General features: G+C 39.9%; 1 protein-coding gene across 1 annotated transcript in view; it reads left to right on the top strand.

The window, feature by feature from the left end:
- Nucleotides 1-4,182: 4,182 nt before the first annotated feature.
- The window catches only part of insrb (insulin receptor b), an 82,670-nt gene continuing 74,873 nt past the window's right edge, over nt 4,183-11,979 (top strand). Inside the window, exon 1 of the mRNA XM_051376639.1 lies at nt 4,183-5,778. Coding sequence (XP_051232599.1) covers nt 5,685-5,778 — 94 coding nt within the window. The 5' untranslated portion in view covers nt 4,183-5,684. The remainder of the gene's footprint in view (nt 5,779-11,979) is intronic.

The raw sequence follows: 11,979 nt of genomic DNA, 5'->3' as shown, positions 1-11,979 counted from the left end.
TAGGCCGGGAGCCAGGTCCGGCCCTCAGGATGTTTTCTGCAACCCTTTTTTCACTATACTGTCAGCATATACCTAGAGGCCATCACAAGTTGATAACAAGCACCCCAAGCTCGGGGCCATTTGGTCTCAGGGGGCCCAAAGCTCCTGTTTTGGGAGATTTTTCTGACTAAATGATATAAATGCAAATATTACGTTAGTAGAAATGCATAAATATTTGTACAATTAGATAGAAGAAATATGATAATGGGGCTTGCTGCCTTTCTTTTTTAAAATATCAGCCCCAAATCCCCGAAAAGACAAAAAAAATACTGTCCACTGGAAAAATTCAGCCATAGCAAGTGTTATTTCCAAGATAGAAGGGTCACCTTGGGAAGTGTTTTATATAGTGAGGTAGAGTGCTGGAAGATCATTTTTGATGAGAATTTGTCGAGTGTCATTTGCTGAATCCTTGTGCCCTGTACGGAAGCATCTGTATCCATCATACGTTCAATACCTTTGTGGATCTGAAGGAACAGAAGAGGTTAAAGAGAACATGCATGTCTCTTGTTGCGCCACTGCTCAAAATTGTATATGTGGATATCTGCTGTTTTGCTAGAAAAAAAGAAGATATAAAATGGGACATTTGAGGGCTTGAGGTAAAACGTTCACTGATATGAGAGCTGTAGCTTTTTTCTTCAACTGTCAATCTACAACCATCTTTGTGCTATTTGCATATCTGCATATCCTCCAGTCTCAATAAACGACCAAATACCAGGTGGAAACATCCTAATTCTGCCCCAGAGCCTGCTATAAACAGAGAAGTGTCAACAGCTTTACCATATCCATGTTCCCAGTACTGCCTTTGTGAGCGACAGAGACTGTTTAGGGGTGGGAAAAAAAAACATATTTGATTTACAATTCTTAATTTGCAGTCATCATATGAAAGAAGCTTTACCAAAGACTCCTTACAACCTTAAAATACTCATTACATGCTGACAGAATCACATTAGGTTTATTTGACATAGCCCAAAGCTCCCTACGCTTGCCTCTCTGGTCAGATTTAATCCTATTTATTCACAACGTTGTATCCCTTTGTCCCTGTTTGACATTTGGAGTAAGTGAATTGGCTGGAGCTATTTTTAGTGCCACCTACTGAAATGAAGTCGTAGTACAACAGAGCAGGAGCATGGCTGTAGTGCTGCACAAGTGCTGCATGTGTAGACTCATAACAGCACTCTAGGTAGGTTAGTGGGATAAAAAGCCATTCACTTGACTTCCTCTACTCCCACTGAAAAAAAGAAAGAAACTGGTGTTATGTACAGTACCTGAGAGAAACAAGGTGTGAAGAGAATAAGACTGCATGTGTGTGCCTCCAGTTGGCGTCAGACAGCGTGACAACCACAAAGAGATCTGTTTTGACTAGATTCCACAACCCTTAGTCCTTCAGACCTGTGACATTTAATCTCACTAAGACCTCATTTACTCTGTTCACTGGGTAACAACATTCCTCAGATTAACAACAAGCCTGCTCCACAAGCTCTTAGCAGAGTAGACCAGTGTGTACCCATCCAAGTACACAAACTGCACCCCTATCTGATAAACAAGAAGCAAACGTTATCCTCTATTCTAATCTATTATAAGTCAGTTGTTGAGGTAAGAACTGTGGCGGCGTTCAGACATCCTGTAAGTGAAGGACTTCCAGGTATTTTGTTCCGATAATAGGACAGGTTTTATTATAAGTACATTTGCTATGCAAAACTGAGGGAACTATGTGTACCTTGCTGTCTGCAGGCAGGTATTGTAGTCTGCTGTCTGGCTGCAGGGGCCCACAAATCTCATGTCATCTATTAAAATGTAAGAAAGACATGTAACATCGTTAAGGAATAGTTGCATGTTCTCCTGTTGCCGTTGGTGCTGGTTCGCCTCAGGTGATCAACTGTTACATGCTGCTCGGTTCAGCATGAGTGCAAGTTGGGATATTGTAAAGATCGTATCATCTGAAGTATCAAATGCAGTTTTTTTTAAACATTGCTGGGGTTTGATTCCCAATTGCTTTGTGTATTTTTCATAGAAAAGTTGCTTTCAGAAATTCGTCCGGAAATATATGGGGGGAGAAAGTTTCTGTCTTTAAACAACAAACCAATTGTTTAAGCAAATGTCTCATGATTAGCCCGACTGATAAATCAGTTAGTAGCTTATCACATAACAACATGACGATTAAGATGTGTTTAGAAACTGTGTTGCCACCAGAGAGCTCTGGCAAGTTTATTTTTTAACTCTGTAAAGATCTCATATTCTAATCTAAATCTTTCATATTTCAGCTGCGGCTTTGCCATCTCTTCATATAATCCACATGTACACATTCACAAACTATTATATTTATTAGGTATACAGTACGTGTGAAGCCACTTAAATCAAGGTTAGCCTTTATATGATAAGAAATACGAATGGATTTTGATTTTCGGTTGAGAGATTACTGCATAAAAACCTCATGTGCCAAAGAAATAACTGACCGACGGCCTCTAATCTTAAAAATATCACCAAACTGGATAAAGCTAAGGGGGTTAGTCAAAGAAAGAAATCAAAGAAAATGAACTTGCAACTATATTATAATCAGTTAACAGCAAACATGCCAATCTATCTCAATATTCACTTTCTCAAAGGTGAGGATTATCTGCTTTTCTTTGTCATATATGATAGGAAACAAATTTCTTTGGGGCTTTGGATAGACATTTTAAGATATATTGTGAGACATTTCAATCATGATACAAATATGTGAAGATTGAAATTCATGAGATTTCATTGTTTATATCCTACATTGGAAATAAAAAAGGATTTTATAATTTTATGGAGAAAATATACGAGAAATAATATGTCGATTTTTGTCTGAGAAATAAAGGAAACTATATAATTTGACTTGAATCTAATGTGGATTGTATCGAATTGTGAGTAGAGTTTATTGTTACTATTATTACATCAGTAGTCCTGCATTTTAACTATTTCTTGTCGTTTTATAGACAAAAAACTAAATCAAGAAAATAATCAGCAGATTAATCATAAATCCAAATATGTAATATTTAATCTATATTCAATTAGGGAAAACTGAAAAATGACATTTTCAGCTGAAACTTCCCTTTACCAAACACTGGTGAATATTAACTATATTATGTGCAGCATGGATTTTTGTTTTCAATGGTTGAGAGTATTGTAGGCTGCTGTTGCATTAAAGCATTCATATAGTGGAGGAAAAAAAACACTTGATCAGTTTATTTATCTTTTTATAGGCTGAGAAGTTCATCCACAATCTGTATTGAAAATAAAGTAAATAACATCCGATTTATCCAAGTTATAGAAATAAATGAATTCTTCCAGCAATAAAAATGACTTAATTATATATTCTAGTCTATATTCAATTAGGGCAAACTGAAAAATGACATTTTCAGTTGAAACTTCCCTTTACCAAACACTGGTGAATATTAACTATAACTACTCCCACTCTTATTGATTCTTCCTTCCTTGTTGAAAACATAAAGAATATACACAATAGGCGTATATCTCAGCATTCGGTTCACTTCTGTTAAGCAAAAGTAAAGAAAGAACAATGGCCAAGTGTCTGGGACGAGAAAAAAACTGAATTTGTCAACAACAAAAAACGCTAATTACATATGTATGAATGTTAAAAATGATTTTAAATGCTAATTTATTAATAATTATATTTCAAAAAATCCCTAAACAGAAAATAATGTGCTCAAAATGAACACAAACTTCTTATTGTTTGTGTTCATTGTACAGTTTTTGTATATAATATGAAATATCCATATAAATATATTCTAGTCAGGGGGTCGCTAGTCCACTAAATGATAGAAAAGGGGGTCCCTTAAGGAAACACAAAGGTTGGTGACTATAATTTAACAGGTGATTTTGCTATTTAACAACATATATCTATATATAAAATACATATAACCAATGTTATACACCCCCCCCTTGTACTCCAGTTGTTGGAGGTGTTGCTGTGTATCACTCCCCTCCCCCCCCCCCCCGACAAAGCGCACCGGTGTTCGCTCTGCCGCTGACTCCGGATCCGGACCCCCACCACCCCACCCTCTCCTGGCCCGTTTAGCGAGCTTACAGCCGGCGATCCGCTCCGGGTTTTCCCGCCGACCATGTGTGGCCCAGCTGAGGTGACTGGCAGGACTTGTTTACTGGTGGAGAGACTCGCAGAAAAGAGAGACGGAAAGAGGGGGAACCTGAGGGAGAGCAATCGCTAAAACGGAACGGGAATCCAAGTTTTTACACTTGACCCGTCTTTTTAAGTCTTTGTACGTTTGTTTACCTCGTCGTTTTTTGACTACCGGAGACGAGATACTGACTTTCGGTGCGTCTGTGAGGGTTTTTTTAAATTTTATTTTATCTTTAACTCTATCGTACTCGTTTTGTTTTGGATTAGCTAGCTAACGTTAGCTGTTTTTTTTTCTCCCCCCCCCTCTCTCTCTCTCTCTCTCTCTCTCTCTCTCTCTCCTCCCCTCCTCCTCTCCAACGGCTACTAACGTTAATCTGAGAAAAAGAAACGGGCGGCGTGGTGGAGAGTTTTCTCACTTCAAAGCAAACGTGTATGTTTTTTTTTTCTTCTCCTCCTTTCCTCCTCTCTCTCTCTCTCTCTCTCTCTCTCACGGTGGATGGGAAAAGAAGTAACGTTTTGTTGTTTTTTTTTTTTTACCTCCCAAGTTTTCCCTCCTCCCTCCTCCTCCTCCTCCTCCTCCGCTTTGTTTTCTTTTCTCCCGTTTTGTCGTTTTATGGGTATTCATCCGTTTTGCGGCGGCGTGGCGGCGGCGGTGGTCAGCGGGGGTGAAGGAGTTCAGAGGAAGGTCGTAGTAGGGGGAGAGAAAAGCTGCACGTTTTTCCTGCACGTAGCCGCTCGGAGGAGTTTCCTGGGATGTGCTCCCATCTGTCTTAAAAAAAAAGCTGCCGAGGAGATACCAGCGAACAGGGGGTAATATAAAGACCTGTGGACTTCAAAAAAAAGAAAGAAAGAGAGAGAGACAGAGCAGACCCCACTCTGCCGACTCCAGGTCTTGGCTCTGTATTTTATCCACAACTTGCTGGAAGGACAAGAAGAGGAAGAGGAGGCTGTGAAAATACTTTATTAGTAATTTGTTGTTGTTGTTTTTTAAAGCGGGTCTTCCCTCATCGGAGCTGTGCGTTACAGAGAAATGAGCCCGGGGCCAGTGGACCTCCTTCGGGGACCTCCAAACTAGCCCCTCTCTGCTGTGCGGGATATTATTATTATTAATAATAATAATACTAATACTGTTATTTCTCTACTTGATTCAGTGGAGCACCAAGATATTACAGATGAACGTGGACTGTCGCCTCCACTTATGGAAAATGAAGCTCTTTACTCGCACATGTGTTGCCAGAACCGAAGATCACGTTATTTAGTGGTCTGCATTTTTTCCAGGGCTCACATACATCACAAACTTGGCTGGGAAGATACTCATAAATTTATTACCCAACCCCCCGTAAGCTTGCGGGGGGCAGCCTCGACGCAGTTGGCTTTATTGGACCTTAATTTTTGTTGTTGTTGAATACTTTTTTAATATTCCAGCGTTTTTCTTTTTTCTTTTTTTTTAAATAAACATTTCTCCCTGAAGATTGGAGTTTGTTTTTCTTCACAAGAGGAGAGAACAACTTACCTTCAAGTCAAAATGAGACGGTGGACGCTAAAGCTGCGAGCACAAATTGTGTTTTTTATCATCGGCACCTGCATTATATGCCAGTGTGGACTAATAAACGGAGAAAGTGAGTATTCCCTTTTTTATTTTTAACATTTATTTTTCACGCTGTGTTTTTCGCTGTATGCTTCTCATGGCACATATTTTCTACTGTTTCCCACTGCACACAGCGCCACCTAACATACTGTATATTTAGTTTGCACATACAAGAAATAATTTTTTGTGTGTGATTTATTCACTTTGAATAAATATCTTACACTAGATATTACAGGTGTACATTTGTGTACGAGTACGGTATCATTATAGGAGCATGAATTATTACAAAGTGTGATAAAGACACAAACAAACATACACAATATATATATATATATATATATAATATTATTGCGTAAAATGCTTAAAATAAAGTGTAATATTAAGATAAATATAAATACGTTTTGACACAAGTCTCTGGTGGAATATTATTGGAGATAAAGGAGCTTTAAAAAAAAAGATTATTTTATTGTTTTTGTTTGATCAATGAAGATGGTAATGTTAGTCACGGGACTCTCGCCTTCATCCTGGCGCATGCGTAGAGTTTCACACACGGTCTAATTAAGGGGCTAGTAATTTCAGTTGTCGTGGCCGCGCGCTAATAATTGATACTCCGCCGTTAAGTTATTGGGTAACGCCCCCCCCTCACGCTGTCTCTTTAAGGTACATATTTTAGCGGCCTGTGTCGGATGCGCCAGCCCCAGGGCCAGATTAGTCTCTGTAACTGGACGAGTGTGGTCTGCTGCAGCGAGTCTAAACTGGGAGTAGCAGGATTGGCCCTGTGAGCGCAGCTAGGCCTCTCATGGCGACAGACACACACCAAAAACAACACACACAGACACACACACACACACACACAAGGCGCTGCTGCAGCCTGAACGTAAACAAATTAGCCGCCGACGCTAAGAAGTCTCTTTATAGGTGGTGGATTAGCCTGTGTTGCTCTTCAGCTCCAGATTGGACTACAAGTATGGGCGTCTTAGGATGTCCATAATGCGTGGTGGTGTTGGTTCTGCTGCTGCCTTTTGCTTAAACATTTTTTTTATTAATGAATTAGGGTTCTTGGTTGTAATAATAAAACAGCGTGTAATCTAAACAGTCCCGTGATGCTTTGCCAGAGAGAGCTGGAGATAATGAGCCCGCTGTAAAGCGCCTACAGACCTCGCCTTGAAACATGGCATCAGCGGAGTGATTATGTGCAGCATGGATTTTTGTTTTCAATGGTTGCTGTAGGCTGCTGTCGCATTAAAGCATTCATATAGTGGAGGAATAAAATCACTTGATCAGTTTATTTATCTTTTTACAGGCTGAGAAGTTCATCCACAATCTGTATTGAAAATAAAGTAAATAACATCCGATTTATCAAAGTTATAGAAATAAATGAATTCTTCCAGCAATAAAAATGACTGAATCATATATTCTAGGTAGATCTTTACCTCTTTAATTATGGACAGTTGCAGATAAGTCAGACCTTCTCACTTCAAGAGGACAATACATTTGACCATGTGATAAGTTACTAGTGTAGTGTTGTCTGAGTCTGAATGAATGAATGTCCCAATGGAAAAACCTTTTCATTGGAGATGAATGCAGTATACTGAAATTAATTAATGCTCATTTAACTTGTTTATCAGTGGTTTAACCTTTGGCCTACATTTGTACTTCTGAGATTGGTGTTCAGTGTTTTTAGATGATGTGTTTCACAAGTCCTCAGAGTGTCTCAGGACACAACACTAGTGCATGTGAATAGAGCGAGTGAGCATTTACATCAGTTTAAAATGAAGTCACCTTAATGAAACCATTAAAACAATAGTGTTTGCTATTCTTTGTCTTTAATTCAGTAACATTGTGGACCCCTAATCTTTGATTTGTACTACTTTAAAATTGGCTCCCAGTGGCCAGGTTCAAAGGAAATGTTCTGTCTACTTTACACAGGTCATGTATGCAGACAGAACAGAGGCCCCTGAAAGGGGGTCTTATGAGACAGGGCTGCTGGTACCCCTCCTTCCTCTTTCTTCTTTCTTTCTCTGTCTCTCTCAGGGAGTGGGGTACATGTCATTGGCTGTTTCTGGTTCCTGATTTACTCAATTCTCTGGGAAGTGACCATATTTGGCACTCTTTGAGATGTTTACGCCTAAGGGGGGGTGGGCAACAACCAAAATACTTAGAATATTTCATTCTGAATGCACACGCTGCCTGACATCTTCACCTCAGTCCTGGGAAAGGGGAAGCAGTATTGATATATAAACCACGTTGCGACTGTGATCCGCTGACTGCTCTCTAGAGAAAGCGATAAAGTGTTTTTTACAGGCTGTTCGTTGATTTTGATCGGGCTGTTTGTCATAGTTATCAGCAAACAGTTTTCTGAAGTAACCGCTGAGCTGTCTCCTGGTTTAACTCGCGAAAAACAAGTTGTGCAACTGGGAGCCTTGCCCCCTTCTTGTTCCTCTCAGGCTTGTAAGCACAGCTCTGTTGGAAAGGGGTAGTGTGTATATGCGTTTGCATGTGTTGTCACATATACTTTCTTGTTATATAGGCGTCTGTACGCTGCTTAAATCAAGTCTGTCACACAGTCTGCGAAGCCCAAAGGATCTCCCACTATGACAATCTGAATTAAAGGTCCAAAACAGTCTCCTTTTTTATTCAGGGAGAACAGTTGAATAGTTGTTTTTTCAACTCTTCTGGTAGAGTAGTATGTTGATTTGTAAAATCAGGGCGAGTAGAGATGCCCCCCATTTGTGTGTGAGTTTGTCTGTAGCCCATTTGGACACTCAGGCACTCTTCACTGAAGTGCACAGTGGCATTTTCCGACAATGCTGCGCATGCTGTGGAATGTGTTTGAAGTGGCCCACCATGTAGGTGCCTTGTGTGTGTGTGTGTGTGTGTGTGTGTGTGTGTGTGTGTGTGTGTGTAGACGTATATCAGTATGCACCCCAGCCACCCCGTGCTGTCTGCAGGATCTCATCTCTCAGCTCTGGACCTGCCCACTTCCGGGCAATGTATGTTTTCTGTGTATCTGTGTGTTTGGAGGAGGTGGCCATGCATGAGAACAGTGTGTACTAGTGCGGCAGGCTCAAGAGAGGGCTGCCTGTTAGCACTAGCCCCTGTGGCCTGAGTGGCCCCTTGACCCCCACCACCATTCATCTCATTCATCAAAACGACAAATTGTGTAATGCGTGTTGTTATGAAATTAGCAAGCGGTATTGTATGGCTAGGTCTCTGATGCAGAAAATAATGAAGGTGGAGGATGTCACAGTGGAAAGCAGAGCGATCACTCTTCTACTTAATCCATTACTTTAGGTCAGGACACCTCAAAGGGCAACACCGTGCTAATATGATATCAAATGGCAGAGAAGAAAAGTATTTGTATAATTATTTTCTAAAAGTTTATTTGAAGTCATATTCACCTTCAGTAATCTGACAGTTATTTTCTTAATTTAATATTCATTTGGTGTCTAAAATATCAGAAAATAATGAAAAATGCGCATCACAATTTCCCAGCTACGTTTTCAACTTGTTTGTTCTATCATTGTATCTAACTATCAGAAACCCAAAGATAATCAGTTTACTCCATCGTAAGACCAGAAAAGAGAAGCAGAGCATCACGTTTTAGAAGCTGAAACCATTGCGTCCTTTTTCCCCCCTGATAGATTTAATAGCACAAATTATATTAGGTTTAAGCAGAATCAAGATATTATTACACCTGTTGCTGATAGGGTGTAAACATACTGTAGCATCATCATGAACATTTTACTGTTTTTACTCACCATTTTAAACACACTGTACATTCACAAAAAGTCATTTGCTATTGTAGTATTATTGTTATTGTGACCTCTTGCAACCATTTTCCCCTGTTGGTCTAAAGGCTCGCTATTAAAACAACCTTTTACTGTATTTTTAATGCAGCCATAACGCTGATTGCAGATTGCCATTGTATGTTTGGGTAGACCCTGTTCTCAGAGCCTGCAGACAATGGGGGTCATGAACTGAGGCTCCACCAGCTGTGTGTTGCGTTTTGAGTGTTGGCCAGGAAGGCAATATGTACTGCTAAAGGAAATTAACTGTTGGGGTGCCTTTCCTAAGTGCTTCCTCCTCAGCACTTATCTTTCCAAGTATCCCTTTCAACTTCTCCTAACTTGCCAATGAATTTTTTTCATGTTGTTTGCACTTGTGTGTGTGTGTGTGTGTGTGTGTGTGTGTGTGTGTGTGTGTGTGTGTGTGTGTGTGTGTGTGTTTTCCTGGCAGTCTTTTCCAACAGCAATACAAGCAGAGGATAAAAAAATACAACCTGACCTTTTGACTCTCACAATTTACAGTTTTATCGGCAGACAAGCAAATACATTCCTGTAGCGTGTTCGCTTGTGTGCTGCAGTTTTGCTTTCAGTGCTATGTTACATTGTTGTCATGTTATAATTTATTAAAAAGGTTGAAATGATTATTTGAATTTAGCCTTTGGGAAAAGAGACAATAATTATTAATCAGTGTTCTCAACAAGCTTTGAATAGCCAACTAATAGAGAAATATACCCAGCCAGGGGATACGCGAGCACGCTCCCTCTGAAGGTTTCCGACACTGGCATCCAATTTGATCCTTACCACCAAACACTGTTAGACTCTCTTTTAAGATGTGATGTGTAGCTGTAAGGCATAATGTTTAAGCATTCTGAAGGTCAGACAATTATCTGGCTGGCTTTGTTAACTTTTAATCAGTTGTTTGCACACATATGACTTCTTGTTTGAGTTTTAGTCTACAAAAATAGTGAAAAAGTAAGAGAATCAATTTGAATGGAAGTTAAACAATGACAGAAACCTACTTGATACTGTTGTATAGATACTAAACAAATCGTCTTTTTTTTTTTATTACATTTTTTTCCTGACAGTTTTGTGTATTGAAATGACTGTATGAAATACTACACAACATAAGGTCATTGCTATGGAAAACACCAGCCAGAGACTTTAAGAGTATTCATTCATATTCTGAAAACTTTGTTATTGTCAAATTGATCCAGAATCAGAACATAAATTGAGTCAAGCTACTCTGTGTATTTACAGAGCCATGAAAAACTGCAAAAACCTTTCCGGAGATTTTAGTCCGAAGTGATTTAATGCAAGATGTCAAAAAAGAAAAAGAAAAACGGGGTCCGACTCCAAACAGCTGGAACTGCCTTCTTAATTACTGCCAAATGTTTATATGCTAGCAGCAAAACTGATGATGCTCGTTTTTAACAATCTTACAAAATACCTGCATGTACCACAAGTGAGAAACCAGCTTTTTTGTGTGTGTCCTTCATGCTTAATGTAGCTGCTGCTGCTGCATCCTAGAAACTAAAAAAAAGGGCTGATTTTTAAAAAAGCTACGGAGCTTAGCTGATGCCCTACACTCCAACTCCCATTCCTAGATAGAGGAGTGTGACTGTTTATGTAAACCTCTGCTCACTGCACAGAAATGTGGTCGAGTTGGGAGGGGATGCATGAGTTGCGGGGATCCACACACACACACACACACACACACACACACACACACACACACACACACACACACACACACACAGACAAACACACAGAGAGCGCTGTTACGCCATGCTGCAACAATCTTATTTGATAGTCCTTGTTGCTGTTTGGATCTGCCCTATTTTAACTGTTGGTGACTTCACGCAGTAAAATCCAAGTTGAGCTGGCCCTGTAATGCGGGGATCAGCAAAGGGATCTTTCGGGGGGGGCTTTGTAGCCAGGACCAGACACTGGCTGAGGCCATGTCCATGTCCTCATGTGAGGAAACTGGAAAATCCATCTTGTTGTCTTCATTTTGGCGTTTTGATGAAGATGGAAAAATTAAACCTTTCTAAAATGATGAAGTATATATCGTCATGCGATCCAGACTATACACTCCCTGCACAGTTTGTTGTTCAGCCTCGCTTAGTAAACAACTATTCAAAAAACTGTGGAAATGTCTTTGGTTGGGATGACGTAAAGCTTCTGGCTCAGTTGGCCGTCGCCTGCCCAATACAAGAGATAAGTGTTTTTCTATTGTTTAGGCATTTCAGTGGACTGCAGACTTTTTATGTAAGCAATTGTGCAGACAGAAAACCTTTTTAAACAGTGTTTCCAGATTTATCTACAGTATCTTTAGTGGGAGAGAAGAAGGCTTGGTTTGTATGGGAATCTGTATCTGAGCTCTGGTGGTTACAGTTTAGAAAACCGTGCCGTAATTTAAAGGTCACACTTTAAGCAGTTAACGT

The sequence above is a fragment of the Dicentrarchus labrax genome, unplaced genomic scaffold, assembly GCF_905237075.1.
Source record: "Dicentrarchus labrax unplaced genomic scaffold, dlabrax2021, whole genome shotgun sequence".
NCBI lineage: Eukaryota > Metazoa > Chordata > Actinopteri > Moronidae > Dicentrarchus > Dicentrarchus labrax.
This window is presented reverse-complemented; position numbering and strand designations above follow the sequence as displayed.